Source organism: Urtica dioica, chromosome 4 (assembly GCF_054948205.1).
Source record: "Urtica dioica subsp. dioica isolate 48M chromosome 4, U.dioica_male_clone48M_v1_H2, whole genome shotgun sequence".
NCBI lineage: Eukaryota > Viridiplantae > Streptophyta > Magnoliopsida > Rosales > Urticaceae > Urtica > Urtica dioica.
Window position 1 is genome coordinate 13613560 of NC_142759.1, and position 27450 is coordinate 13641009.

The 27450-nt window shown below is 37.4% G+C and overlaps 5 protein-coding genes and 1 non-coding gene across 7 annotated transcripts; 5 read left to right on the forward strand and 1 right to left on the reverse strand.

Annotated features, from left to right (window-relative positions):
* Positions 1-269: 269 nt before the first annotated feature.
* Positions 270-1154, forward strand: LOC149400627 (ras-related protein RABC1-like). Its single transcript, XM_089613590.1, has 3 exons — positions 270-409; positions 502-630; positions 776-1154. Exons 1-3 carry the CDS (start codon positions 383-385, stop codon positions 887-889), a joined length of 270 nt encoding a protein of 89 aa, XP_089469716.1. The 5' UTR covers positions 270-382; the 3' UTR covers positions 890-1154.
* An 8098-nt stretch (positions 1155-9252) lies between these two features.
* On the forward strand, positions 9253-11815 carry LOC149400628 (Protein phosphatase 2C family protein). Its single transcript, XM_089613588.1, has 8 exons — positions 9253-9480; positions 9910-10052; positions 10138-10236; positions 10334-10492; positions 10759-10845; positions 11002-11093; positions 11185-11256; positions 11334-11815. The coding sequence occupies exons 1-8, from the start codon at positions 9323-9325 to the stop codon at positions 11460-11462; spliced, it is 939 nt and encodes a 312-aa protein (XP_089469714.1). The 5' UTR covers positions 9253-9322; the 3' UTR covers positions 11463-11815.
* A 2687-nt stretch (positions 11816-14502) lies between these two features.
* Positions 14503-18702, forward strand: LOC149400629 (putative DEAD-box ATP-dependent RNA helicase 29). Its single transcript, XM_089611985.1, has 11 exons — positions 14503-14994; positions 15190-16351; positions 16462-16519; positions 16680-16781; positions 16909-16954; positions 17246-17319; positions 17477-17529; positions 17656-17737; positions 17882-17938; positions 18055-18181; positions 18308-18702. Exons 1-11 carry the CDS (start codon positions 14622-14624, stop codon positions 18523-18525), a joined length of 2352 nt encoding a protein of 783 aa, XP_089468111.1. The 5' UTR covers positions 14503-14621; the 3' UTR covers positions 18526-18702.
* Positions 18703-18966: 264 nt separating this feature from the next.
* Positions 18967-19038, forward strand: TRNAQ-UUG (transfer RNA glutamine (anticodon UUG)). Its single transcript has one exon. It is a non-coding gene; the product is annotated as a tRNA-Gln (tRNA).
* A 578-nt stretch (positions 19039-19616) lies between these two features.
* LOC149400631 (DNAJ heat shock N-terminal domain-containing protein) lies at positions 19617-22730 on the forward strand. The gene is made up of 10 exons (XM_089611742.1): positions 19617-20106; positions 20214-20273; positions 20360-20442; positions 20525-20669; positions 20766-20895; positions 21531-21689; positions 21768-21949; positions 22038-22118; positions 22215-22352; positions 22433-22730. The coding sequence occupies exons 1-10, from the start codon at positions 20020-20022 to the stop codon at positions 22514-22516; spliced, it is 1149 nt and encodes a 382-aa protein (XP_089467868.1). The 5' UTR covers positions 19617-20019; the 3' UTR covers positions 22517-22730.
* Positions 22722-25733, reverse strand: SKP2B (RNI-like superfamily protein). Of its 2 annotated transcripts, none has more exons than XM_089611744.1 (5): positions 25600-25733; positions 24811-25069; positions 24370-24718; positions 24105-24246; positions 22722-23334 (listed from the first exon to the last, which is right to left on the reverse strand). In XM_089611744.1, the coding sequence occupies exons 2-5, from the start codon at positions 25053-25055 to the stop codon at positions 23030-23032; spliced, it is 1041 nt and encodes a 346-aa protein (XP_089467870.1). In that variant the 5' UTR covers positions 25056-25069; positions 25600-25733; the 3' UTR covers positions 22722-23029. The 2 variants fall into 2 exon arrangements, with proteins under 2 accessions (XP_089467870.1, XP_089467869.1); XM_089611743.1 differs by having other exon boundaries at positions 24811-25110.
* Positions 25734-27450: the final 1717 nt, after the last annotated feature.

The following is a 27450-nucleotide window of genomic DNA, read 5'->3' on the forward strand; positions in this document are numbered from 1 at the left end:
CTCGGATGTTGTGTTCATGTGTGATTGAATGTGTAGTGTCCTTCTATGTATCATTTCTCTAAACTGATCCTCTGATATCGAGTTCCTCTGCATCTGCAATATGCAGTCAATCATCGAGTTCCTATGCATCATTTCTCTATCTGTTTTTAAAACTTAAAATTAGATTTCCTTTCACAGATCAAAACCAATCATCGTGTTTTTTATTTTTTTAATTTTCTTTTTAACTTCAGATGTAGATATAATTCATATCAGCAGTTTACCATTGTTCTTGTTTGACTTTGTTTCAGTATACGATGTTACACGACGGGAAACATTTACAAATCTATCTGATATATGGGCAAAGGAAATCGATCTATACACAACAAATCAAGATTGCATAAAGATGCTTGTGGGCAACAAGGTCGATAGGGTACGTATCCCCATCCTATCCTCTTTCATTCAAATTCGCCATGTAGAACGTTTGGTGCTGAAAAGAGCTTTACTCGTATCTGTGTGTTACAGGAAAGCGAGAGGGTCGTAAGCAAAAAAGAAGGGATCGACTTTGCAAGGGAATACGGATGCTTGTTTATTGAATGCAGCGCCAAGACTAGAGTCAATGTCGACCAATGCTTTGAAGAACTCGTGATGAAGGTACGTACGGTACTCATATCAATTTGAAGTAGTAATAATGATATAAATCAGTGCTTTAGCTTGTTCAACTGAATCCAAACTTTGACCCGATTTGCAAATGGCGATACTGATAGTAACTTTTTGGGGTTTTTTGGGGGTCGGACAGATTTTGGAAATTCCGAGTTTGTTGGCAGAAGGGTCAGCAGGAGTGAAGAAGAACAACATATTCAAAGAAAAGCCTGAGCAATCGGGTGCCGCCTCAAGTGGGTGTTGCTCGTGATGCTTTCATTCGACTACAGAATGTGTTAAGTCTTTGTTTTATTTATTTAGGGATACATTTTGTTTAAGCTTGTTCTTTACGTGGAATGAGCTGATACATCGCCTCTTGTCACTTTGTGTTGTATTTTAGTAACAACAATAATTCAAAAAAAAGCAGCAACAATGAGTTATATAGAGAATGTAAGCCTTATGAGGTTTAATTGTTTATTGTACACGGCCAAAATCACTTTAGGAAGAAGGAAAATAGCCATTGGATTTTTGTTCAACACTGGTCCTGGTTTTAGATAACTCTTAGCATATAACGTGCTCATTCAAAGACCGTAATTCAAATCCTTAGAAATTCAACTTAGTGGACATGTATTTGGTTTTTATCATATTAAACTCTTGCGAATTTTGGTAATTGAATTAGTTATTTGATCAATCGGGTGCGCAAAAACATTTTTTTTTTTTAGTAATATGAGAAAAAGAATCTTATTATTACCCACTGAGCTTAGATCAAATAATATGATAGAATTAAATAATACCATGTGTTAATTATGCTTTTTGGATCAATACTCCACGTGGCGATACAAAGGACAAGCTTGAGAAGAAATATGTTGTTTTTGTCGTTTCTCCGTCATACTCGAAAGGATCGTGACTATGAAATTGTAGAACTGATATGACACGACCTCTTATGAAATTCAATATAAGCGTGGGGTCGGTTGTTGGTTTTGATCTTCTCATCGTAAAAAAAAAATTGGTGTTCCGGTCTCCGTCACTTAGATAAAACAAGAAACAATAAGAAGAAAAATAAGCTTAAAGCGTGTGGATGGATTCCCCAAACAAACATTGAAGAGAGCTAGAGTTTCGAAATAATTTCTTAAAGTTCGAAACAACTTACCTCAAATCAGTATTTGAGGAATCTTGGAGACTTAGGAGGCCAAGGGGGAGGAGGGGAAGCCGTGAATGAGATGGTTTTGCGGGATGGTGAGATAGAGCCTTAGAGCAGATCGGTGACTTGTTTTTGACAAAGTGAAGCAATCCGTGGATGGGGGATGCCTCACTTGCGTTAAGCCTGAATGGGTGGTGGTGTCTCATCTGGATGAGACTACAATATATATGGGCTTGATTAGGTGAGATCCGTACCCAATTGAAATTGGCGATTTTGAACTTGTTACAATGAGATAAAATGTTGGATCCTAACGTCGTTTTTGCTATTGAAATTTCATTTTTGTTTTGAAGTGTCGTGTTTCATGTGTGAAAAACGATATTATAACTTAGTTAGCGGAATAACAATATATATATATATATATATATATATATATATATATATATATATATTGTCTTTTTCTTTCTCCATATTTTCCATTTTTTTTGGGATAACTTACGACATTATGTCATATATATTTTAGACTATTAAACAATGGGGAAATAGCATGTATATATCATGTGTTTTAGTGAAATGTCGAGTTTAATATTTGGTTTTCAAAAATGTCGAGTTTATACTTTTTGTTTAACTAAAAAAACGAAATTATATCTTGAAATGGATAACAGTGTTACAAATCTCCATTTCATTGATATTGACTCTTATATAAGAAAAACCGAATCAAATTCAAACCAGTACCCTAACTTTCAAATTCTCAATTTTGAATTAAAAATAACCTTAAATCAAAATTAAATAATAAAATTTATATCTCTCAATAGATGACTTCATTCCGTGTACGAATTGCAACTCTAAATCATGGATTCTCTGTTCGAATCTGTAATTTTGATGACTATCAGCTGTCGATTTTTATCTCTTGCCTCTTTATGTGTTCTCCACGATTCAGAGACTGTTGTTTGTTTTTTATTTTTAAAAATTTACGTATATGACACGAATGAATAAAGATAATTGATGTTTACATATAAATGTTATAGTCAAAGTCAATAAAAAGAAGATTCGTGGCAGTGTATCTATTTTAATGTATAATTTCATCATTTTAGTTAAACATATTGTATGAACTTGACATTTTTGAAAATTAAAAGTTAAATTCGATATTTCGCTAAAACATATGGTATATATGTGTCATTAAAATAATTTATGTTATTTTTTTTTTTTTTAGACTTGACAATTGAGAGATTAGAGTTAATCCTTACCATAGTTAATAAGAGGCAATGCCTCTTTAACTTTTATCTTGGTGCTGCCACGTGGCGCCCCCCGGGGGCGCCGCGTGGTGGCCAGTTTTTTTTTTTTTTTTTTTTTCATTTTGGCTGGTTTTTTTTTTTTTTTTTTTGCTCTTTTTTTTTTTTTCTTTTTTTCTTCCGATTTTGGTTTTCTTTTTTTTTTTCCTTCCAATTTTGATTTTTTTTCTACATTAATTTTTTATGTATGTTATAATCATAATTACTAATACTATATTATATTATATCAATAACATACATTTTCCTTTATTTTTTTTCCCGACCTTTAATTTTTTTCCTCCTCTCATCAATATATTTTGTATATCTTTTTATTTATATTATTTCCTTTTTTCTCCCTCTTTCATCAATATATTTTGTATAATTTTTTTTATGTATATTATAATCATAATTACTAATACTATATTATATTATACCAATAACATACATTATTATGAGTATATTTCATTTTCTAGACTCAAAAACTATGAAAATATCACCATTAGACCCGTTACTTAAAAAATATACAAAATTGGACTTTTGGACACATTTCGGACAAAAATACCCTTACAAGACCATATAACACTACTAAAAAAAATTCATTCTCTACTTCTCTCATTCTCTCTCATTCTCTATCATTTTTTCATCATTTCGCGTATCCAATTGGTGTAATTCCTTCAAAATGGGTAAGTATGCTTCTCCATTCATCTTATATTGCTTTAGTCATATAGCTTGTATAGAAAAAATAAAGTTGGTAGATGTAGGTAAAAGTTTCCGGAATTCAACGTTATTTCCGATGAATTCCGACCTTTTCGGATGAAAATCATGTAAAAATTCCGATGAAATTTAAGCCACAAATTCCGACAAATTCCGACAATTTCCGACACTTTCCGACACATTCCGACAAGACCAAATTTCCGATGGTTTCTGATCGTTTCCGACCGTTTCCGACCGATTCCGACCGGTTCCGACCAATTCCGACCGGTTCCGACCAATTCCGATGAGTTTGGAAAAAATCAAAGTTTAATGCATTTTTTTGATATTTCTTGCAGTTTTATTGATGGTTAACGGCACGTGGGAGAGAAATGGACACTTATACGTGTTCAAAAACGCGAGAACATTTCCGCTTGAAGTTTCGAAAGAGACAACCTACATGGAGTTAGTCGACAAGGTGTACAAGAGAGTCGATATAGACAGATCAAAGTATGACTTAAAGTTTGAAGTTCCATATGAGGCTGGTAATATGCCAATTGAGCCTGCTTTGTTGAAGGACGATATGGACGTTAAGTATTATACGAAGAATAAAAGTCGTAGAAGTTATGCACTTTGTGTAACTTTGGTATCGAAAGAAGTCAAGGCGTTAACTCCAAAAAAAAAAAGATAAAGGGAAAAATGTCATGAACGAAGAATTGTCTCGTGTTGAACTCAACAAGAGACAACATAATCTTATTACAAATGATCGAGATGATAATCATGTGTGCAACAGTCGAATAGATGACCGAGACGATGAAGTATACAAGCGTGATAGATATGGCTACCACAACAACGATCTGGATGATGACGACAAGTTTGACCTAGATGATGGAAACAACTGTGACAAAGGAACAGAATTTGAAGAGTTCGTGAACACTGAAGAATATGAAGATTTTGTAAAACATTTTACAGTACCATCGGGACAGGGTGAACCATCGAGACACGGTGAACAATCACGTAACCCTCATGAAGTTGTACCACCAACAGATTGCGTGCCTTATTCATGGAAAGCCCCTGAGTTCACAACCGATGATTTTGTCAAGGAAGAACATAATGACGATCCAAGTCGGTTGCCAAATTCTTCGACAGGTATTAAGAATGAGATGTACTTATATTCTTAAATGAAAAATGTAATGTTATATGTATTATAACCATTGAATGCAATAGGTAGCACAGAAGAAATGTACCTTGGGAAGGAGTTTGAGTCCAAGAAGCAGATGAAGCAAGAGATTCATGTTTTTGCTCTAAAAAATAATTTCGAGTTTAGAGTGAAATCCTCTTCGAGAAGTAGATGGTATGTCATATGCAAAAATGAGATGTGCACTTGGAAGCTGAGGGGTGTTGTGCAGTGGTCTGAAATGTGGCAGATTACGTCTCTGCAGCCAGTCATCGGGTCGAACACGACCTTGCGATCCCATTCTACGAGCTCCACCTCTGTGCCTTGTTCTGCGGCTATCTTCTTGTTCTCCTCTTGCTTCGTATAACGACCGTATACGTTTTGGACCCACCGGCTATCCATGACACATATGTCTTGACGATACTCCGCATACTGTCGCTGGCGTCTCCGAAGCATATCCAGAATAGCATCAATATGTTGTAATCGTGTATGAAACAACAAACATATTAATTAACTTTTTTTTTATAAACGTACTCAATGTAATTGAACTTACCGTATCTGTTAGCCATTTTCCATTTTCCAAAAGGAGCTTGAAGAAGTCGGTCTCCACATCAGCGACCTTCACATAAACTCGGCCCAAGAACTTTCCCTTAAGTTTAGAAGTGCGGGTCCACTTCACGCAGTCATTCCAATCAGAAGTTTTTGGTTCCTTCAATGGTCTGAACGGCGTTACCCGCACCTCTGAGGAGTATTTCGGCCGCGTCGGGTCTGTGAAATCGGAGGAAAAAGTATCTTTTCGGTGACGCTTCTGAGATGGTGTTCGTACCGAGTCGCTTTCCGACCTCAGCCTCTTCTGCGCTAGGGTTGACAATGGTAGCGTCTTTTCCGATACATCGAGCCGTCGTGAACGTTTCCTTTTCGGAGAGGGTGGCTTCTTCGACGATGGAGTCGAAGAAGGCGGTATTGTCGAAGAGGATGGCTTCTTCGACGATGAAGTCGAGTAAGGCGCCTTTGTCGAAGAGGACGGCTGTGAAGGAGGAGGAGGAGGAGGAGGAGGAGGTGGTGGAGGAGGACTAGGAGAACTAGGAGGACTAGGGGGATCAGGAGGACCAGGAGGATGAGGACTACGCGATCGATGTCGACGGCGTGAACCAGCTTGCGTAGTTGGTAACGGCCCCGGAGGTAAACCTGTCACGTCCTCGAACATGATGTTTATCTTCTCAAGCATGTCAAGCTATAAATTGTGACACAAAATACTGAATAAGAAACTAAACATTTATAGAAACGACTGATTAGAAACTTATTTATTAAACGAAAATTAATACTAACCTGATCTTGCCTCATTCTTTCTAGCCTGCGACCGTTCGTACTCAGTGCTCTCAAGACGGTTGCCTGAGAATGTATCATTTGATTCCACATATTCTCCGTCAAAGCCCACGGAGCAGGATGATCGGGTCGAGCGGGAGGTGCGGGATGATCGTGACTCTCGGGAGAAGCGGGATGATCGGGACGAGCGGGAGGTGCGGGATGATCGGGAAGTTCGAACTGAAATGAATAATAATAAACTACTTACTCATTAATAAATGATAAACTAATCATTTATTAATAAATAATCTAGCCTAACTAATTAATAAATTATATAATTATAAAATTTATTAGTAAATAATCTACTAACTAATTAATAAATTATAAACTAATCACTAATTAATAAATAAACTAGAACTTACGTCGGCTTCGTCATCGTCTTCATCACTCCACAACTTCTCTTTTTCGTCTTGTCTGAGCACGCCGGCTTCTTTCGCCGTTGACTCTACTAAGTCAATCTCTTCCTCGATATTACGTGGCTCAACCACGTCTTCGCCTTCAGTTGGATAGAGTGATTGACTGAGTTGCGTCTCTAGTAGCTCGAAGAACTCGCGCTCTCCGGTCCGTGGTCTCAACATCTGAAAAACACCGAGCTACAAGACAACAAAATTTATTAATTTATAAGTTAGATAATTGTAGTTATAAAATATTTTTAAAAATTATAAATTACCGTTTTTTTGAGCAAAACCTTCTCCACGTCCTTGCGCGTGATCACTCGAGTGCTTGACCAAGAATTCATCCTCGGTACTCGAACACCGTCATTATTCCCGAACTGCTGACCAATCTCCGGGATCGCCTCGAACGCCCAATATTGCACCGCGTGCAAATTCCCTGATAGGGAATACTTCGCCTCCTTCTGTAGGACATTCTCTTTGAGAGATTTCTCCTTTACTCGTTTGTAGTACCGCAGCAAGTTTACTGAGAGGGAAGACATCGTCTCAGCCCACAAGATGTTCCCCCATGGCAGAGAATAGAAGAACGGCAAATCCTCAACCATGTATAGGTACTTGTCGTTGACTGCCTTGTTGTGTTCTAGTCCAAGGAGATATCCCAAGACAAACACACATAATCCAAGCTTGTACGCGTCGTTTGGATCTTGTCATGTCTTGAACGCGCTAATCAAGGCGTCGAACTTGGCGTTTGACACGCCGTTCAAGTAATCTTTAATGAACCTATCGCTCCTCCGCTCATTCTGCTCCTCCTTCGATGGACCATCTTCCATGCTCATTCCGGTTATCAATGCGTATTCGAGTCTCCCGAATCTCACGCGTTTATTTCCTATTCCGAAATGAATCTCCCCCCTTTTTGTTGGATGGATCTTACGTAGAAGAAGAGAGTGTAGAAGTACCGTAGAAAAATTTAGTGTGCTCCCTTCGAAGAATTGAGCGAAGGGACTCTCCGCGACCCTTTGAAGTAGACCGAGATCGGTGAATTTTTCTTTCACCGTCTTAATATGCCCCGAACCACCGTACGTGATTCGACCGGCAAAGTCGTGGTCGCATAAATACGTCAATTTATCCTACATATTTAATTATCACAAAATATTAATAGAATTAAACATAACTCCATGAATTCATAATTAAAAAAAAAACAACAAACTTCATAACTCCAAGAATTCATAATTAAAACAAACTAATTATATAAAACAACTAATTTGTACGTTGTTCATCATTTAAAAAATATACTTACAAAAAACAATTGTTGTTCATAATAAAAAAAACAATTAATCATTAATTAGAAAAAAACAACTATTTATGATGTTCATAATTAAAAAAAACTAATCATTAATTACACAAACAACTAATTAGATTAATTATGTTGTTCATCATTTAAAAAAATACAAAAAACTCTTTATTTATCTTAAATTATTAAAAAAAAAAAAAAACTGTCGGAAGAGGTCGGAAGAGGTCGGAAAACGTCGGAATTGGTCGGAAATTTCCGATGAATTCCATCGGAATTCATCGAAAACTGTCGGATCCGACAGTTTCCGATGAATTCCGATGGGATTCATCGGAATTTCCCAGAAATTAAAAAAAAAAAAAATTTCACCTCCAAATCTCATTCAAATCAACCTAAAATAACTAACAACCACTCAAATCTTGTATCCTATCATTCCTACTCTAATCAAACCATGAAAAAACTATAAAAAACTAACCTTTTTTGTCATTTGGTGAAGGTTGGAGCTATGGTGGTTCGGTCGGAGGCGTGACGGAGCTTCGGTCGGAGGCGTGTCGGAACTCGTCGGAATGGGTGTGGTTGGCGTCGGAATGGGTGTGGTTGTGGTTGGAGAGAAAGTGAGAGTGAGAGAGTGAGAATGGTGTGGTTGGAGAAGAAGATAAGGTTTATTTTGAAATGAGGGTATTTTTGTCCGAAATGTGTCCAAAAGTTCAATTTTGGATATTTTTTAAGTAACGGGTCTAATGGTGATATTTTCATAGTTTTTGGGTCTAGAAAATGAAATTTCTCTTATTATATATATATATATATATATATATATATATATATATATATATAGTTGGAAAAACTTTGATTTCTTTTATCAGAATTTAACTTCGACTTTTACTTACCTAAAATTTCTTTTTCCCATAATACTTCTAAGAAATCTGACAGATAGGAAAACATTCAGTATTTTGAAAACCTTTTAATCATAAAATAATTTTTTTTCTACCTTTTGTTATTTTTTAAACATCCTTGACAACGATTTTGTTAGATTTAATTTAATATAATTAAAAATCTGCAACTTACTTTATTTTACTTATTTTTCTTTTTGATTTAAAAAAAATAAAAAATTGTTAACTCGCGCATAACGTGTTTACAAAACTAGTCTTAATAAAAAAGAAAAAAAAAATTGATAATCTATCAAACAGCCGAAAAGAGAATAGTCATGTACTTTTTTTTTTTTTTTTTTTTTGAAGGAGAATAGTTATGTACTTTGTACGGTCTATTAGGAAGAATTATTTATTTCCCCATAAATATAATTTAAAATAATATATATATTTGTATTTGATTTTTGAGTAAAATTGAATAGCTGTGATTGCAAACCGAAAAATCAAGAAAAAGAGCATGAACACAAAAATCACGGAAGACGATTCTTCTGAAACTGCCGTCACGACGTCCCAATCTCCGCCGGCGGAGTCTGCCGGCGAAGGCTCTTCCCGACCGCGCGGCATCATAATGGCTTCCAGGGATCCGGGGGCTGTCTACAGCGGCGGTGGTTTCAGGTTACTCTTTATCTCGTCTATCAAGCTTCTGATTTTGTATTTCTCACTCAATTTCGGTTTGTGCTGAGATTTGTGTACTCTTAGTTCTCAAATTAGGTATTTAATATAAACTTAAGTTTTCATATTGAGTATTTGTTTGATAGAAATTCGGAAGAGTTCAAAAGTCATAGGGTCAAATTGGACGAAATGCGGTTCTGAAAGAATCATTTCAAGAACTTTATAGAATCCACTATATGATCGACATTGAAATTACGGGGGGTTAGAATTTTACGAATGTCGTTACTTAAAGTTCAACTCCTAAAAGGGTTTGTGGAAATGTAATGCACTTGGGAGTCTTGACAATTGAACTTTAAATATACTATTAATTTGATATCGAAATTCTTAAATATCACAGGTTTTATTATGTTTTTCTCTATCCTATTTTATTAGTTTTGTCACCGGGACTCGGAATTCGAGGTTCAGCTATGGATTTTCCAGTTTCAAAGGGAAAAGATCTTCAATGGAGGATTACTTTGAGACGAGTATTAGTGAGATCGATGGTCAAACAGTTGCATTTTTCGGCGTTTTCGATGGTACCAAGGCCTCTCTTCATTTGAAATCTCTTTTTAATGTTATCAATCCTTTTTCGGCTACACGACATTGCGTTTCAAATCTTAGGTCATGGGGGCTCCAGAACCGCAGAATATCTAAAGACCAATCTTTTTAAGAATTTAAGCAACCATCCCGATTTCATGATAGACACAAAGACAGCGATTGGTAATTTTTTTTTTTCATGTATATATGATGATTTTTTTTTCAATCTCTTTTCTTTTTTAACCATGGATGATGACACAGAAATATGTTTCTTATGCAGTTGAGGTATTTAAACAGACCGATGCTGATTATCTCAACGAAGAGAAGGGTCATCAGAAAGAAGCTGGCTCAACCGCCTCAACTGCTTTGCTTTTGGGAGACAGGCTTTTCGTCGCAAATGTCGGAGACTCAAGGGTTGTTGCTTGTAGAGCTGGTTCAGGTTTCTGATGTTTTCTTCCATTTCGGGACTTGTTAGGGTTCTAATGGCTATAAGTTAGTCTAGTTGTAACGACCTTTAAGTGATCGAGTAAAAGATGTCGGATTCAGAACTCGGCAGACAACCTTCTCATGTTGGAGTTGGTTTAATATCGAATTTATGGAAGTGAAAATTAGGATTCTACGTTTCTTTTACAGTCTAGACATTTTTGGAGAGGTTATTTATGTTCTCTCCGTTGGGTTTGATATGCTGTTATTCTTACTCTGTAGCTATCCCACTATCCGACGATCACAAGCCCGACAGATCTGATGAGCGCGAAAGAATCGAACAGGCTGGTGGCTTTATCATTTGGGCAGGCAAGTTTATTTTCACATTTTGATCTGCTTTTTTATTTTTTACCGAAGGGCGTAATTTATTAGCTGCGACCTTTGCGACATAGTTTTCGAACCAAAATAATCATCAAAGAAAATTCAATTGGAATCCTCTTCTGTATGTTTCTCATACTTCCTCAGGAACATGGCGTGTTGGTGGTGTCCTGGCAATTTCTCGTGCATTTGGGGATAAATTCTTAAAGCCGTATGTCGTTGCTGAGCCAGAAATACAGGTACCCCAATATTCCAACCCGACATGCTTTTTACCCCCTTATATATACAACGTAGATGCACTTATTTTGTTGAAGTATGTATACTATTTAGGAAGAAGATATCGACGGAGTGGATTTCATGATCATCGCCAGTGATGGACTTTGGAACGTGGTATCAAATGAGGTAGTTTCTTCGTTTGCGACCTTACGAAAAATCCTAGTAAAAGTTTCTTATGCATTTCGTTGTTTATCGTCTACTAGGAAGCGGTGGCCATGGTAAGTGCTATAACAGAAGCAGAAGAGGCGTCTCGAAAACTCGTAAAGGAAGCTTATTCACGAGGGAGCACGGACAACATTACTTGTGTCGTAGTCCGGTTCGATGTCACGTGACACCATATAATTTACAAGGTAATGTTGTCACGGTGAACATATTAGTAGAGAACTACGAACAGAATAATGACAGGTCTTAGTGCTGTTATAGCACCACCGCTAGTACACCGCAGTCCATTCTTCAACCTTAATACTGTTCTTGCTCGATAATTTATCAGAGTGCGACTAAATTTTCAAGTCGTTACTCCTGATTGACGCATGTTAACCAACCTTGTTTCCGTGTCCATTTTAGTTGTCTTGGTTGTTCTGATAGTATAATGTAATGTGCGTGACCTATTTCGCTGTAGGAACTTCTTACTGTCTCGTTACTTTCTGGCCGGAGATTTACTTTAAATATGTTTTTGCTGCTTTTATTGAGCTAAATGTTATGCATCTCTTATTGCAGTTTTTATCAAGAAAATATGAAGATATAGGGATATAGAAAGAGTTAAATATCTGTTTTGTTCAAAACCATTCTCGTCCTTGACTTTTTTTTTTTTTTTTTCTTGTACTATCTTTTAGCTTCTGTTGAAGAGCGAACGGAATTTTTCTGATATTGTAATACACTAAAATCTCACTAAGAAGAGTTTATAAAAGTATAACAAAAGGAAATGTGACGAACTTTAAATAACTGTCTAAGAAAGGAAATAATAACCAAAAAATATTAAACTGAAATGATTGTAGGGCTTTTTGTTTTTCGCCGCGATGAGTTCGTAATTACACTTTGACTCATAAATTTGAATTTTGGTATTTGAAATTTTGGACAGAAAGTGGCACGTGAGGTCACACTGGTAGATTATTTTTATTTGGCAGATTTATTATTATTGTTATTAAACAGTCGTACAGATGCTTATTCGTATCAATTTACCATGAATAAATTAAATGAACAATTTGACTTATATTGCAAACGATGATTCATTTGGTGACTAAATTATCAATTTTAGTTGATAACGAAAGTTCAGCGTGCTATTGCATGTACTATAATAAAGGGTTTTTCCCCCCAAAAGTGCTATGGCTATAAGAAGTGTTATTACAGCCGATTAGCCTTGCAAGAATTAGGCATCACATGATTAAATTATTTGATGGTGGCTGTGAGTATGATAAAGTCAAACGATTAAAGAGAGAAGAAAAAAAAAAGGTGGATAAATTGTGCATATTTGAGATTTTCGCGATGTCAAACGTTTTAACCAAGTATTTCTATTATCACACCTCTCTTGCTTCTCGGTCCTTTAAGCGTCTTATTTCTCGTATTCTAGTATCCTCAAAGCTTGCGGTTTTTTTTGGTCATCTAGTATTTGGCGAAGGCTTTGTGGGGACGAAAGATAGTCGAGAGGGGTTCTAGGTGGAGAGTAGGATTGGAAAGGGAGATTGACTCTTGGAGGGATCGTTGGCTTTTGATTCCCCATGAATTCAAGTCCCATGATGTTTTCTGTCCTCCGGAGAGGCTGATGGTCTCATATTTGAAGTTCATGTGTCGATATTAGGAGATACATACTCTTCAAGTGTGTCTCGCCGATGAGGATGTTTGTGAAATGCTTAAGATTTCGTAGAACTCGATGAGCACTAGAGGCGAGTTTTGTTGACATTTCTCGAAGGATGGAGAGTACTCAATCAAAGCAGCTATCGAGTGGCGTGTGACTCTCTCTAGAGCAGTGGTTCATCGAATCTCACCCTACAGAACTATGGTTGGAGCGTTTGTGGTGACTTAATATCCCGCCTAAAATCCAGGTCTTTTTTTGGAAACATCCGTGCGCAATGGATGTTAATGGACTTTATGTGTTCACGTTGTGGTTGAGGGCGGGAAACCACGTCTCACGCAATTTGGAGCTGTCGCAAATTGATCAAAGTTTGGAAGCTGACGGGCTGGTGGGGATTCATCAATGAGGTCTTTTGTAAAGATATCATTGGCCTTTATGATCAAAATGAAGGAGTTAATGTCCGCTCAGACTTCGGGGGTTTTTGTGGTCTTGATGTGGAATTGCTAGAATCGGCGCAACGATTGGGTGTACTCGAGATGAGCAGTGTTGCCTACTTATAAGGTTAACTAAACTGTTAATATTTGTTGGAATTTCGCAATATTAACGAGACTAAGGCTGATCTGGTGCTCACAAAGAAGAATCAACACCAACGTAGTTGGCATCGATGCGGCTCCTACCATTGACATGGCCACATGCGGAGTCAGGGGTGTTTCATGCAAAGTGGTCGGGTCACCCCCTGCTCCATACCATTAAGTCCTCTTATGGCAGATTCTTGGATTATATATATATATATATATATATATATGTGTGTGTGTGTGTGTGTGTGTGTGTGTCCAAGAGGCTAGAAAGCTTGGTTTGACCTCACTCTTCATTTAAATTAAGTGCGAGAAGGTGACCAAACTCTTTCGGGCAGTAAAGCTCCCGATGACGGACACAAGTCTATTAAAGGAAGAACTTGCTTTTAGTGTATCTTATTTTTGTTGATTTACGAATATTTGTGATTCAGACTTTTTTTAGTGTTCTATAGTTGTACAAGCAATATATGCTCCGCGCGTTGCTGCGGAATAAAAGAAAAAATATATAGAGATATGTATATAAATATTTAGGTTTGACAAAAATGTATTTAAAGTTTTATGAAAATATTTTTATTTTTCTGATAAAAAAATCGATACGCATAAACACTATTTATGTTTAAGGTCCAATATCTTATTTAAAAAAAAAAAAAAAAAAACCACGACAAACAGTGTTTCGGTAATGTCTCCTCTACTTTGTATATATATATATAATAATAATAATAATTTATGAATATGATTTGTAGTTGGGTTTGATTTTTATATCTTGATGAGTATATATGTATACATATAATGATTTTTTATTGTAAATTATTATATAAAATATCCGCTTGTAAAGTTGTTAAGGGTATACAAAAATAAATTCCCAAAATTGTATCCGCACACCACCGAAGCTAATAAAAAATAATTGGATAAATTTTATTAATATTGATTCTATCAATCAAAATTGTAGTTATTACTTTATTGAATCATAATAACATTATGGGTTAATATTAATAAATTAACAAAGTAAAGGGAGGTTTATGATTCATTGGGGAGTTGGGCTAGTTGATTAGGGTTTAAGGATCAGTGGGGAAAAAGAAAAAAAAAATTCTCCGGCAAAACCTAGGAGAGAAAGAAAACACTCTCCCATGGCGCCGATTCCGCGTTTCGTGAGCTCGAAGGCGGACCTTCTCCGGCGGGAGAAGCAGAAGAAGAAGGCAAAGTCTGGAGGATTCGAGTCTCTGGGGCTTAGCCCCAATGTGTTCAACGCGATCAAGCGAAAGGGTTACATAGTCCCAACTCCGATCCAGAGGAAGACGATGCCTCTAATTCTCGCCGGAAACGACGTCGTTGCGATGGCTCGCACCGGCTCCGGCAAAACCGCCGCTTTCCTGGTCCCCATGATCGAGCGTCTGAAGCAGCATCTTCCTCAGAGCGGCGTTAGGGCTCTCATTCTCTCTCCCACTAGAGACTTGGCTCTTCAAACTCTCAAGTTTACCAACGAGCTCGGCAAGTTCACCGGTACGTCTCTCTTGTGGATTTTCGAAATTCAGGGAAGAATTTTGTTGATACGTCGCCTCGTTAGATTTTTCTAGAATATGCTGGAAATTTCTAGGGGAAATAATATATCTCCAGTCAGTAAAGCGGGACAGAACAATCGAGCCTTAAGCTAATTCATTGAAAATCTAAATTCTTTCTTTTATCTTTGCAATATAGATCTTCGTATAAGCCTACTAGTTGGAGGTGATAGCATGGAAAGCCAGTTTGAGGAGTTATCTCAGAACCCCGATGTGATAATCGCAACCCCCGGGAGGCTTATGCACCATTTGGCTGAGGTGGAAGACATGTCGCTCCGCAGCGTGGAATACGTCGTCTTCGACGAGGCCGATTCCCTTTTCGGCATGGGTTTCACCGAGCAGCTACACAAGATTCTCGGCCAGCTCAGCGAGAATCGCCAGACCTTGCTCTTCAGTGCCACCTTGCCCAGCGCCCTCGCCGAGTTCGCAAAGGCCGGTCTCCGAGACCCTCAGCTCGTGCGCCTCGACGTCGAAAACAAGATAAGCCCCGACTTGAAGCTCGCTTTCTTCAGCTTAAGACAAGAGGAAAAGCTGGCGGCTTTGCTGTATTTGGCGAGGGAGCAGATCAAACCCGACGAGCAGACACTGATATTCGTGTCCACTAAGCACCACGTGGAGTTCATCAATACTTTGTTTAGGGAAGAGGGCATTGAGCCCTCTGTGTGCTACGGAGAAATGGATCAAGATGCTCGTAAGATCAATATATCTAGGTTCAGGTCGAGGAGAACCATGTTCCTCATCGTGACGGATGTCGCTGCCAGGGGTATCGACATTCCTTTGCTGGATAATGTCATAAATTGGGACTTTCCGCCGAAGCCCAAAATCTTTGTGCATCGTGTGGGACGTGCTGCGAGGGCCGGTCGAAAGGGCACCGCGTTTTCCTTTGTGACCTCGGAGGACATGGCGTATGTTTTGGATCTTCATCTGTTTCTCTCGAAGCCGATCAGACCTGCTCCAACGGAGGAGGAGGTTTTGGAGGATGTGGAAGGTGTTTTGTCGAAGATAGACCGAGCGATTGCGAACGGGGAAACTGTGTACGGGCGCTTTCCTCAGACGGTGATTGATCTCGTTTCGGATAGGGTCAGGGAAGTGATTGATTCTTCTGCGGAGCTAGACGCCATGACAAAAACATGCACTAATGCGTTTCGTTTGTACACCAAGACCAAGCCGTTACCGGCAAAGGAATCCATTAGGAGAGCAAAGGATTTGCCCCGTGCTGGGTTGCACCCGATTTTCAAAGATGTTCTTGCCGGTGGAGATTTGTTGGCGCTCGCCTTCTCCGAGCGGTTAAAGAAATTTAGGTTAGTGTTGCGTTCTTAATTTGTCTATGTTTTTTCTGGGTCTTGTTTGTGTTTCATCACGGGGCAGATTATGATTTTGCGAGTTTTTCTAATTGCATGATATGTGATAGGCCAAAGCAGACCATACTGGAAGCTGAAGGTGCAGCGGCCAAGTCTAAGAATATGAAGGTAATTGTTTTCTTCTCTGCGGGCACGATCTTTCTTTTTCATTTTCAGAATTTGTAGTTCATTCTTCTGAACTTCGGATGAGAAGTCAACTTTTTCATCCTACATGCTCCCAAATTTACATGTCACTTCTCATATTTATTGTGCATCTGGGTTTCTACAGGGTCCAAATGGTTGGATTGAAGTGATGAAGAAGAAACGAGCGGTTCACGAGGATGTAATTAAGATGGTTCAAGAGCAGCAATCTTACAAAAACTTGGAAAAGGTGAATCTCTCCTTTTATTTATTCTGTAATTGGTTGATAATGACATGGTTGGTTAGGTCTACTTAGCTGTTTAATTTATGAGGCCCCAAGATTTAATTTGCTAGATTATTATTGTTGTTAATTTCAGGAAGAGGAAGACGAGCCCACTCCTTCAGAGAAAAGGAACGGAAAAGGTTTTTTTTTAACCCAATTTAACTTCTCTGCCTTTGTAATCTCTTTCAATTAATCCCTTATTCCAATGCAAAGTTACATTTCTAGTGTGTATATTTTTCTTTTAATAATAAACTCAATCTTTCAAATCGGAGAATCCCTATTTGATGACTCTGATTTCCCCGTCTAGCTTTCCTCTTTTTTTTTTTTCTTTTTTTTTTTTTTTTTTTTTTCACGTATCTTTTCAGTCTGAATTTACAAACATTTTCTCATTGTTACACAAATGGTTTTTAACGTTTTGTCTTGGATGTTAGGATCCGGGACCAAGAGAAAATCAAGAAACTTCAAGGATGATGAGTTCTACATAAGTTCCATACCAACCAATCACGTATGTTACTCAACTTGTATATCTTCCAACGTTTTTTTTTTCTTCCAAAAAGTATTGTTTACTTGAGTCGAACGTCAGTATTTTCTCTCTACATTTGTGTTTTGGGATAACTAATATTGCCCTAACTTTTGGTTCATTGTCTTTTATCGTTCTTCAGCATACAGAAGCTGGACTGTCTGTACGATCTAACAAGGATTTCGGGTCGAATGGGTATTTACAATTTCCAATTTGATTATCTCGAATATATAATCATTTTTTTAAATTCAATTTTTTGTCTATTTATCTGTTGTCCTACATTGTCTGGATTGGAAAGGACTAACCTCCTTTATCTTTCAGGCTGGACTCTGCTGTGTTAGATTTAGTTGCCGATGATACCACCGGAATGCAGAGACAGAAGTCCGTATTTCATTGGGACAAGGTAATTGTTTCTTAATTTTATCGTACTCTTTAACTATGTTCTTTCAACATTTGTTTTTCAGAAGAACCAAAAAAAGTATACAAAAGAAAAGTTTGCTTTTGATGAACCATGTTCTCTTAACGTCATGAAACTGTTTTGTGGCAGAAAGGTAAAAAATACGTCAAATTAAACAATGGTGACCGCGTTACGGCAAGTGGAAAGGTAATTACTGCAAAAATGTCTTCTTGTGAATAGTATTTATTTATTTTTAAATATCAATGGTATTAGAGTACCAGAGCTTACTTGAAATTCCACTGCTACTTCTTCGTTGTGTGTAGGTAAAGACGGAGAGTGGTGCAAGAGTAAAAGCCAACAAAACCGGAATATACAAGAAGTGGAAAGAACGTTCACACAGTAAAATATCATCATTTGGCCGCGGTGAAGGGAATCCTGAGGAATCCACAGGTAATTTCTAGAGTACTTCACTTTTTTTTTTTTTTTTTTGCCTTAGTATTGGTCTCATCAGGGTGAATGAATTGTCGGAGGATGTGAGATCAAATATGTTTTATTCTAACGTGGTTGTGTTTGCAGACAATCGCCGGTTCCAAGGGCATAAGAGACATTTTAACGGTGGCCGGAATAATAATTCGGTGGCTAATTCTCATGTTCGTTCGGAGATCAAAGATATGGATCAAGTTAGGAAGGAGAGGCAGAAGAAGGCTGACAGGATTTCCCAACTGAAGAGCAAATCCCAAAAGGGTAAATTTGGTGGCAAAAATGGTAAAAGAGGCAAACCCAGGAAGAAGTAGATGTCACAAGCTGTAACAGATATGGAGTGTGGTAAAATGGCCATCGGAAAATTATTATGTCATTCAGATTGGATTTTTATTTTATTTTACAGTTTAATACTATTTCCAAGCAATTTTGTTTGTTCATTTGTTTTACTTTTGACGATATAAGTAAAAATTAAAATAGAGCATTGCTGACGCGACTTCCTTTATTTTCAATTTCTGGTCTGGCCAATAATAATTAATTGCTAAAAGAAACATCTAATAATTTAATGTCACATCGAATTGATTGTGTATTGGATATTTTGAATATTTCATAGAAATTATCCATTAAACATGCATGCGCTGCAAAAATCATTGGGGAAAGGAAACAGCTCACATGGTCACTCCAACACCCTTGATTTTGTGAAATTACATTCGAAATGAATGATACTTTATTACCAAAGAATCTTGTAGCATCAGGGTTCTATGGTGTAGTGGTTAGCACTCTGGACTTTGAATCCAGCGACCTGGGTTCGACTCCCGGTAGGACCTTTTTTCTCGTTTTATTTTAGAATCCCTATATATGCTTTCGTCCATTTTGAAATGCTATAGAGTATCGACTAATTCTAGTTCAAGAGGCAACAATAAATGAAGCAAATAATAGCTAATACTCTTGGTATGCATGGTCACATACCTTTCTTGCTTTCCTACAAGTTGAATTATTGACTGGCGATTTAGGGCCAAAATTGATCATTATTGCACCAGACCACGTGTCCAAATCCTAGCCCTTCAATTGTGTATGTAGGTCCACTACTCTTGGCAGGCCTAGTCCAAAAGCCCAGTAAAAAAATGTATGTCCCTACCAAATATGAGGCCCAGATTCCATCGAGAGCGACAAGTCACGGGAGTAGCCCAAACCATTGGCCCACATGGATCCCATGACCCAGCCCACTGACAGCTCGCAAGATAACTTATTAGAAAAGTGGAAAATTATTAAGATTTTTTTTTTTTTTTTTTTTTTTTTTTTTTTGACGTCGGTACTATATTGTAAGTAAGTGATACTTTACCTCTAAGCTTTCCATATCCAATACTGTTTATATATATTAACTATAGTTATAAGGAAACCGCTACATGAAAGTACCTTTATATAACTCAGCCACCGCAAAGTTAATAATTTATTATTATTATTTAGAGAAAGGAAAAGGAAGAGAGTATGATAATAATTAATGAGGCATGGCATGATCATGATAAGTAGTAGTGGAAAAAGAAAAAGAGCGGCACTTAGTAAAAGGCGGGGTTTTAAGGGAAGTTATTAGTTTATTTGCTGTTCCTGTGTTTGACACTTCACGTTCTTCCCTGTAAAGTATTCTCTCACTCACCTTCTCTCTCTCTCGTGCTTTTTTTTTTTTTTTTTTTCTTTTCCTTCTCTCCCTTAATACACATCTTCAACTTTTTCTTTAAATTTCTTAACTAATTATCAACCATTCCGTGATCGATCTTGGTTCCGTCAGAGTTTCGTTTGACGACGAGAATATGGTTAAGGAAACAGAATTCTACGACGTCCTCGGTGTCTCTCCCTCGGCCTCCGAGGCCGAGATTCGCAAGGCTTACTATCTCAAGGTTTTTCCAAAAATGACCAGTTTTATATAGTAAGGTTCGATGGTCATGAAATTAGCTATCGTGAATCTGACTATTTTGTGTGTGTGTATATGTCAACATCATGATAGGCAAGGCAAGTTCATCCGGATAAAAATCCCAACGACCCTCAAGCCGCCGAAAGATTCCAGGCAAGTGTTAAAGCTGAGAATGAGTTATATATACGTATTTCGTAGTGAAAATAGAATCTTGAAAATTTTAAATATATTATGAGCAGGCCTTAGGCGAGGCATATCAAGTATTGAGCGATGCGGCGCAAAGAGAAGAGTATGATCAAAATGGGAAATATGGAGTCTCTAAGTACGTAAATAGTATGTACATAAGAACCAATCAACACGATTATAAATCAACTGTTTGATATGTGATGTTTATTGGATTGAAGGGAAAACATGCTTGATCCAACAGCAGTGTTTGCTCTTTTGTTCGGGAGCGAGTTGTTCGAGGACTATATCGGACATTTATCCGTGGCTTCCATGGCTTCCTCCGATTCAGCTATGGACCCCGAGAAGCTACAAGACAAGTTGAAGGCAAGTCATTGTAATTATGTTTTTAATGTCTTTACTATAAATATATATTTTTTCACAAGACTAACTAGAAAGATGATTTTTTTCCCCCCTCAAAAGGCGGTGCAAAAGGAAAGGGAAGAGAGGCTAGCGAGGTGGTTGAAAGAGTTCTTGGATCAGTATGTCCGAGGCGATAGAGACGCGTTTATAACACGAGTCGAGTCAGAAGTTACACGGCTTTCAGTTGCAGGTTGCTTATATATTTTCGTTTGTTTAGGTTAGCTTGATTAAAGTACATTTGAGGTCCCTTTAGCTGTAATAGCTCAGATTTTTATTTTTTTTTATTTTTTTTTTATTTTCACTCCAATGGAATAGCAAAAAATTTAGCTATTATAACCTTATCAGTTGAGGCTGGCTAGCCAAATTTTCTTTGCACATCAAAGTTACATAGGTTACTATTATGGTTGGAGTGAGTAACTGAAAAGTGGGTAGATAAATTTGTTTGTAGTTTTTAAATTAAAATTTGGGTACGTAATTGAAGTTGCTCTTACTAAAGAAAATAGATACAAATTTCTAAAATTAAATTAGTCATTTTTTAGTTAGCTGTTTACTTTTTAATTAATCATGGTTAAAAATAGGGATACTACGCATAAGAAAGTTTACTTTTATCGGTGACAAAATGATCATTTTATCGAGAACTCCATGTGGGTGCGAATTTATTTAAAATGTTGGTCTAATTATGCAAATATTTATTTAATTTATAAGAAAAGTGTAGATATTTATCCAATATTGATGTAAGCACTTGTATCCAATTTTTAATTATATCTTTCAGATAATAAAAGTAAATGTGTAAATATTGATGATTTTTTTTTTTTTTTTGAACAGCTTTTGGAGCTGAGATGTTACACACAATTGGTTACATATACTCAAGACAAGCAGCTTTAGAGCTGGGAAAGAAGGCAATTTTTCTTGGAGTTCCTTTCTTAACAGAGTGGGTTCGGACTAAAGGCCATTTTTGGAAGTCTCAGATTACTGCTGCTAAAGGTAATAAATGAATCATTTTGCAGTGCCACGTAGATATTGTTAGTAAAAAATTCAAGGGGTTGAATGAGAAAATCACAGGTGCTTTTCAGTTGCTTCAACTTCAAGAGGAAATGAGGAAGCAATTCAAGGGCGATGGGATTGGGGCCCAGAGTGTTGACGTGGAATCACAGTTTCGGTTGAATAAAGACTCACTGATGAGCTCTTTGTGGAAACTCAACGTAGTGGATATTGAAGTCACACTATTACATGTCTGCCAATTGGTATACACATTTTATCGTCATTAAAAAGCATCCCAAAATCGCAAGTTTATTTTCTCACTTTCAAAGATTTATTATTTTTTTTTCTCAGGTGCTTCGTGAAAATAATATTAGGAAGGAAGACCTCAAGGCTCGTGCTGTTGCACTGAAGATTTTGGGGAAGGCATTTCAGGTTTAGACGAGAATCCAAAGAAAGGAAACACCAATAATAATGCCAGTGCTTTGACCTTTTATTTATTTATTTATTATTGTTGTTGGTTCGTTGAAGGAGGAAAAACAGGCGCGAATTGGAGGAACGTCTCGGCGGAAGAGCAACGCCGAGATCAACGATGACGATGACAGTAGTTCTGATAGTGAAGACGATTCGCCGTCGCCACTTTCTTATCGAACACCTTTTCTTACTCAGGCAAGTTCATCTTATCTTTAACCCCCGAAAAGAAAGAAACAATAAAGGTAAAATACTCATTTTGTGTAAATATATGGCAGGGCATTGGTAGATTGTTCAGATGCCTCTGCAACCCTGCATTTGACGTCGACGACGAAGAGATCGTGTACAAAAGCAAACACTGAAGACAGGCCTCTTTGCTATTTAATCCACAATAATATATAATATATCTAAATCTAACAAAGATTCGTGTACATGAAAACCAAACAATGGTATCATGCTTCAGAGTCTGAAACATGAAAGCCCCTTGTATTTTGATGACATTATCTCATTACCACAGTCTGTTTTCTTCTTCTCCTCTGTTAAGGACCACATTGATGAATGTCAAAGTTTTTTTTTCTTCTTCTTATTTACAAAGCTTTATTTTTGAAACACAGGAGAGACCTGTTGAGAAAAGGTTCAAAGACATTCCTCATAAATAAGCATATCTCCTAACCATAAATAATAAGACTAGAATGTCAAGTTTTTTTTTTTCTTCTTCTTCTTATTTACAAAGCTTTATTTTTGAAACGCAGGAGAGACCTGTTGAGAAAAGGTTCAAAGACATTCCTCATAAATAGGCATATCTCCCAACCATAAATATAAATAGTAAGACTAGTATGCACAATATTCCTAAGGTTGGTCGGAATAGAATGAGATCAGTGAGCGGTGTTGGGGATATTGACGCAGGCGCAGTGGACGGAGGTGAGGCCGAGGCAGCCGCTCATGATGAGGGAGGAGTGACGTGGACAAGTGTGGAGTGCCGGGAAGGTGTCGCACAGAGCCTGGACAGCTGGCGGCGTGAGAGCCGTGCACTGGCTTATGTTGAGAGCCGCGAGTCCCTCGGGCCTCACCCGGCTCTGGGCCAGAGAGTACATCGCCCGGTCCGTTATGTTCTGGCAGAAGTACAGCCCTAACGACCTCAGCCGAACGCACCGCCTCGCTAGCCCAACCACGCTCTCATCTGTAACAACATCATCACCCACAATATTCCATGTCAACCCACGCTTAAGCTATAATGTAGTATAGAACAAGGTTTTAAAAGGCGTAAATGGTAATCAATGCGCTTTCTGTTTTTGAGGCGAGGCGTAAGCCTCAAGGTGTATAAATCTGGAATCATCCAAAAAAAAATTTAAGACTGATAATGCTTAGTTTTAACCTTCATATACTAATTTAACAATGAAAACCCAAAAAAAAAAACCCTAATCTACAATTTAGACCAGTTTTAGACTAATTTATATCAAATAATGAAAACCCTGAAATACTTGTTTTAGACTTACGAGAGGTTATGTGTTAAAAAAAAAACCCTAATCTACATTTTATCAAACATTTATCTATTTCATGCGTTTCTGCGCGAAAATTTTCAGAGCGTGCGCCTTGAAACCAAAAAGCGCAACTCGACTTTTTTTTCCCAAGCTTAAGCCTTGAGGCTTTTAGGCGCGCCTTGATAACGCCTTTTAAAACAATGGTATAGTAAAATCTCACAGACTAGGCCATCTAAAACGCCGGATTTGCAATCCAGCCAACGTTTTAGATATGTTTTTAAATCTAGCCATATTTGATGACGTGGCCTCATTAATAAGATAGTATTTTACAGCACTGTTCATAGCATTTCCATGCGTTAATTTTGGTAAATGCCTAATTTACTAAAATATATGAAACTTTGGCTAGTTCCTTAAAATCAAGTTTGAAATTGGCTTTATAGCTAGAATACCCGTACAGAAAAATCTATACCTGTGATAAGGGAACAGGCACACAAGTCGAGGTTTCTGAGTTCGGGGCAACCGTACGCCAAGCTTAAAACCCCCACGTCTGTCACCTTCTCGCACCACCCGATGTTGAGATACTCTAGCTGATTGCAGTGACTCCCTATAGCCTACAAATTCAAAATCGTTTTTGACGATTTATACAAGCAATTTATCAGTTTCAAAAAAATCTAATCCCAGGGTCAAATAACTTAAATACCCACAAAAAAAAAGGAATCTTTCGAAAAAGATACCTGCAAGACGGTGTCGGAGACGGCTCCGACGCAGCCGCAGAGGTTGAGAACCTTGAGGTTGCGGCAGCGGGTGAGCAAGTGGGCGAGGGAGGCGTGTCCGAAGGCGGAGCAGCCGCTGATGTTGAGCGTAGTGAGGTTAGGACAGCCGCGGGCGAGCGAGAGCAGAGACTTGTCCGTGAGCTTGAAGCTCTTGCTCAGATCCAGTATCTGCAACTCGTGGCAGTTCTCCGATATGGCTTCCACTCCGCTGTCCTCTAGCTGTGCCTTGTCCTGCCTCAGAATCAGAGTCTCCAGCTTCGGCAGCTTCGGAGCCAAACTCAGCACCAAGTTGTTCATCCACTTCTTACACCTAAGGAAGGAAATATGATGATGATGCTGTGATATATATGTATATGTATATATAGTATTAGAGACAGCAAAGATATATATGTATTGTACTACCAAGTGAGAGAGAGATGGGTGAGGCCGCGGGAGAGAGATTCTCTCCAGCCACGGCAGACCCCGGAAGCGAGGATGACCGTCCGATGATCCACCAGTGACACGATCTGCAACAAGAGCTCCATTGGAATATCCTTCCACTCATTTGCCACTCCGCTTTTCGCTCTCACTTTTTCGGACCCGAAATCCCTTTCAATCGTCATTAGCTTATCAAAGCTCGCATTCAATTCCTCAGAAAGTCCACTCATTCTTTTCGCTCTTTCTGAAACCGCCTTTTAATTTACTCAAAAGTTCCAATATTGCCTTAAAAAAATACGAGAAGAAATAATTATAATGAATAAAAAAAAATGCTGAAGAACAACGAATTGGTTTTCAAAAAACAAAAAACAAAAAAAAAAAAAAATTAACCCCTAAGCTAAACTATAATACAAGCTTTGACATGAATTCTTCCGCTGAGAAGCGGAAATTTAACATATAAAAAATGATTTTGCCTCTTTCTATCTTAAATATGAAAAAAACTAAAGAAAGAAAAAAATTAAATTGATTTATAGTGCATGGTATTGTACAAGGAGTTCTAAGGAAGGAAATAAACGAATCAGGAATGATCGTCGATTATTAGCGAATATAAAATTCAAAATTTAACATCTCGATGAATAACTGACTCCGCTCTTTTAATAAAGAGCTAATACAGATTACTCGATACTGAGAAACTATATTGATGATCAGGAGCAAAAAAAAATTTTAAGTACGAATATAAAAAGAGAAGTTATCCAGTGTTGATCAAGTTCTAACCTTGCCTTCGGTGACTTGGTCTGATCAGAGTTCTTTTTTTCTTTTTCTTTCCTTTTCTGGTCTCTCGGTGATTTATTGAGAAAACAGAGAAAGATAGAAGAGAAGGGACGAGAGCTTATATTAATATTTTGAATAATGATAAATTTGATGACTGTTTCTATACTTGAGAGAGATAGAGAGAGAGAGAGGAGAGAGAGAAAAAAAAAAGAAAAAAAAAAGGAAGCGTACAATAGAGTGAATAAGCGACGCGTATCATGCCACGTGGCGTGATCATGAACATTTTACGTGATGCGATTAGTAGGGCCTAAGTCAAAACAGCGTTGATTTGATTTTTTTTTTTCGACGGCAGTTGATTTGATTGGGTTTGCCGTTGATTTTATTTTGTAAATCTAAAAATTAACAAAATATTATGTTTGATTTTGCCGTTTGAAAAAAATATTTAAAATTAGATTTGTGTCTTATTTTTTAATAAAGTATCTCTCCAAATAAAATTTTACTTCTCTATTTCTCTAAAAAGTTGAGTTGATGTATTGCATAGAATGGAAACATGGATGAATGAATTGTATAGGATGAAAAAGAAAGGAAATAAAATGAGTTGATTGTAATATTTATAAAGGATGATTGGTATTAGGCTTGTAACCCGAAACCGCTAATCCAACGAAACAGACCATCTAAACCGCCCCACTGACCCGCTTAATCCGACCCAAAAAGACCTGATCATTTTCGGTTCACACTGAATCGAACAGTGGATGTACGTCGGTCAGTTATGATTTTTATCACCTTAAAGGCGGGTTGCATCGACCCAAACCGAAGTATAAACCCTAAATTATATTGTCTTTTTCGATCAATGAGAATTGACACTGATAATAAGAAACTTTTCTTCTTTCCCTATTCAAAATAAAACCTAAAACTTCTACTTTTTCACTGTATGCCTCCGACTTCCGGCGCCAAATTTTTGAGGTCGTGTTTCGCGAAATCAATTCACGTTTATAATTACATACATGTCGAGTAGACCTCCGAAATCAAGTGTGTTACGAAATCAGTTTTGTAAATCAATAGCTTTGCTGTGGATCAAGTATTGCCTTGTTGTCCACCAAGCGTTTGCTTTAATGTCTGGGTATGTATATCAGGGAATCAAATAGACATTTAAATTGACGAAGGTGAAAATATGTAGCAAACATTGAACTCTTTTTTTTAATTGGGGTTCAGCCTCTCAGTCACACCACACAGACACACACACGATATGAATAGATTGAAATTTTGATATGAGATTTCATTTTGACTATGCACAGATGTTTTGATGTCAAACACAACACATTGCTTTTAATATACTAATTCATAAATGTTTTAGTTGTTCACAACCACACACATACTAATTCATAAAGATTGAAATTTGGATATCAGCTTAAGGTGAGCCATTAAACCTGTGTGAATTTTATCTTAAAAAATTCACATAGCTTGAGGTGCAATATTACACGTATTGTTCGTGGTATACACTATTATCTTATACATGTGTTGTTCTTATACATTGTTATACATTTTGTGTCCATGTTTTTAGCAACACGCTGTTGTTCTTGTGCATGATATATGATTCTTTGGAAGGATGTTATACCGTCATTATTAAGTGTAACGAGAATGTTCTTATGTGTTACTGTGACTAAGACAGTAAACAAGATAGTATACACCAAGACCACTAATCATTGTTTCTTATTATTTTTAATTTCTTATTACAAGCCTTTGATTACAATGGATACTTTTTTGAAGCCAATTTCAATAAGCGAGCACAAGAAAGATGATGAAACTACAAACAATACTAAAAGTAGTCAAACTACTTTGGGGAAGAGAAAGCCT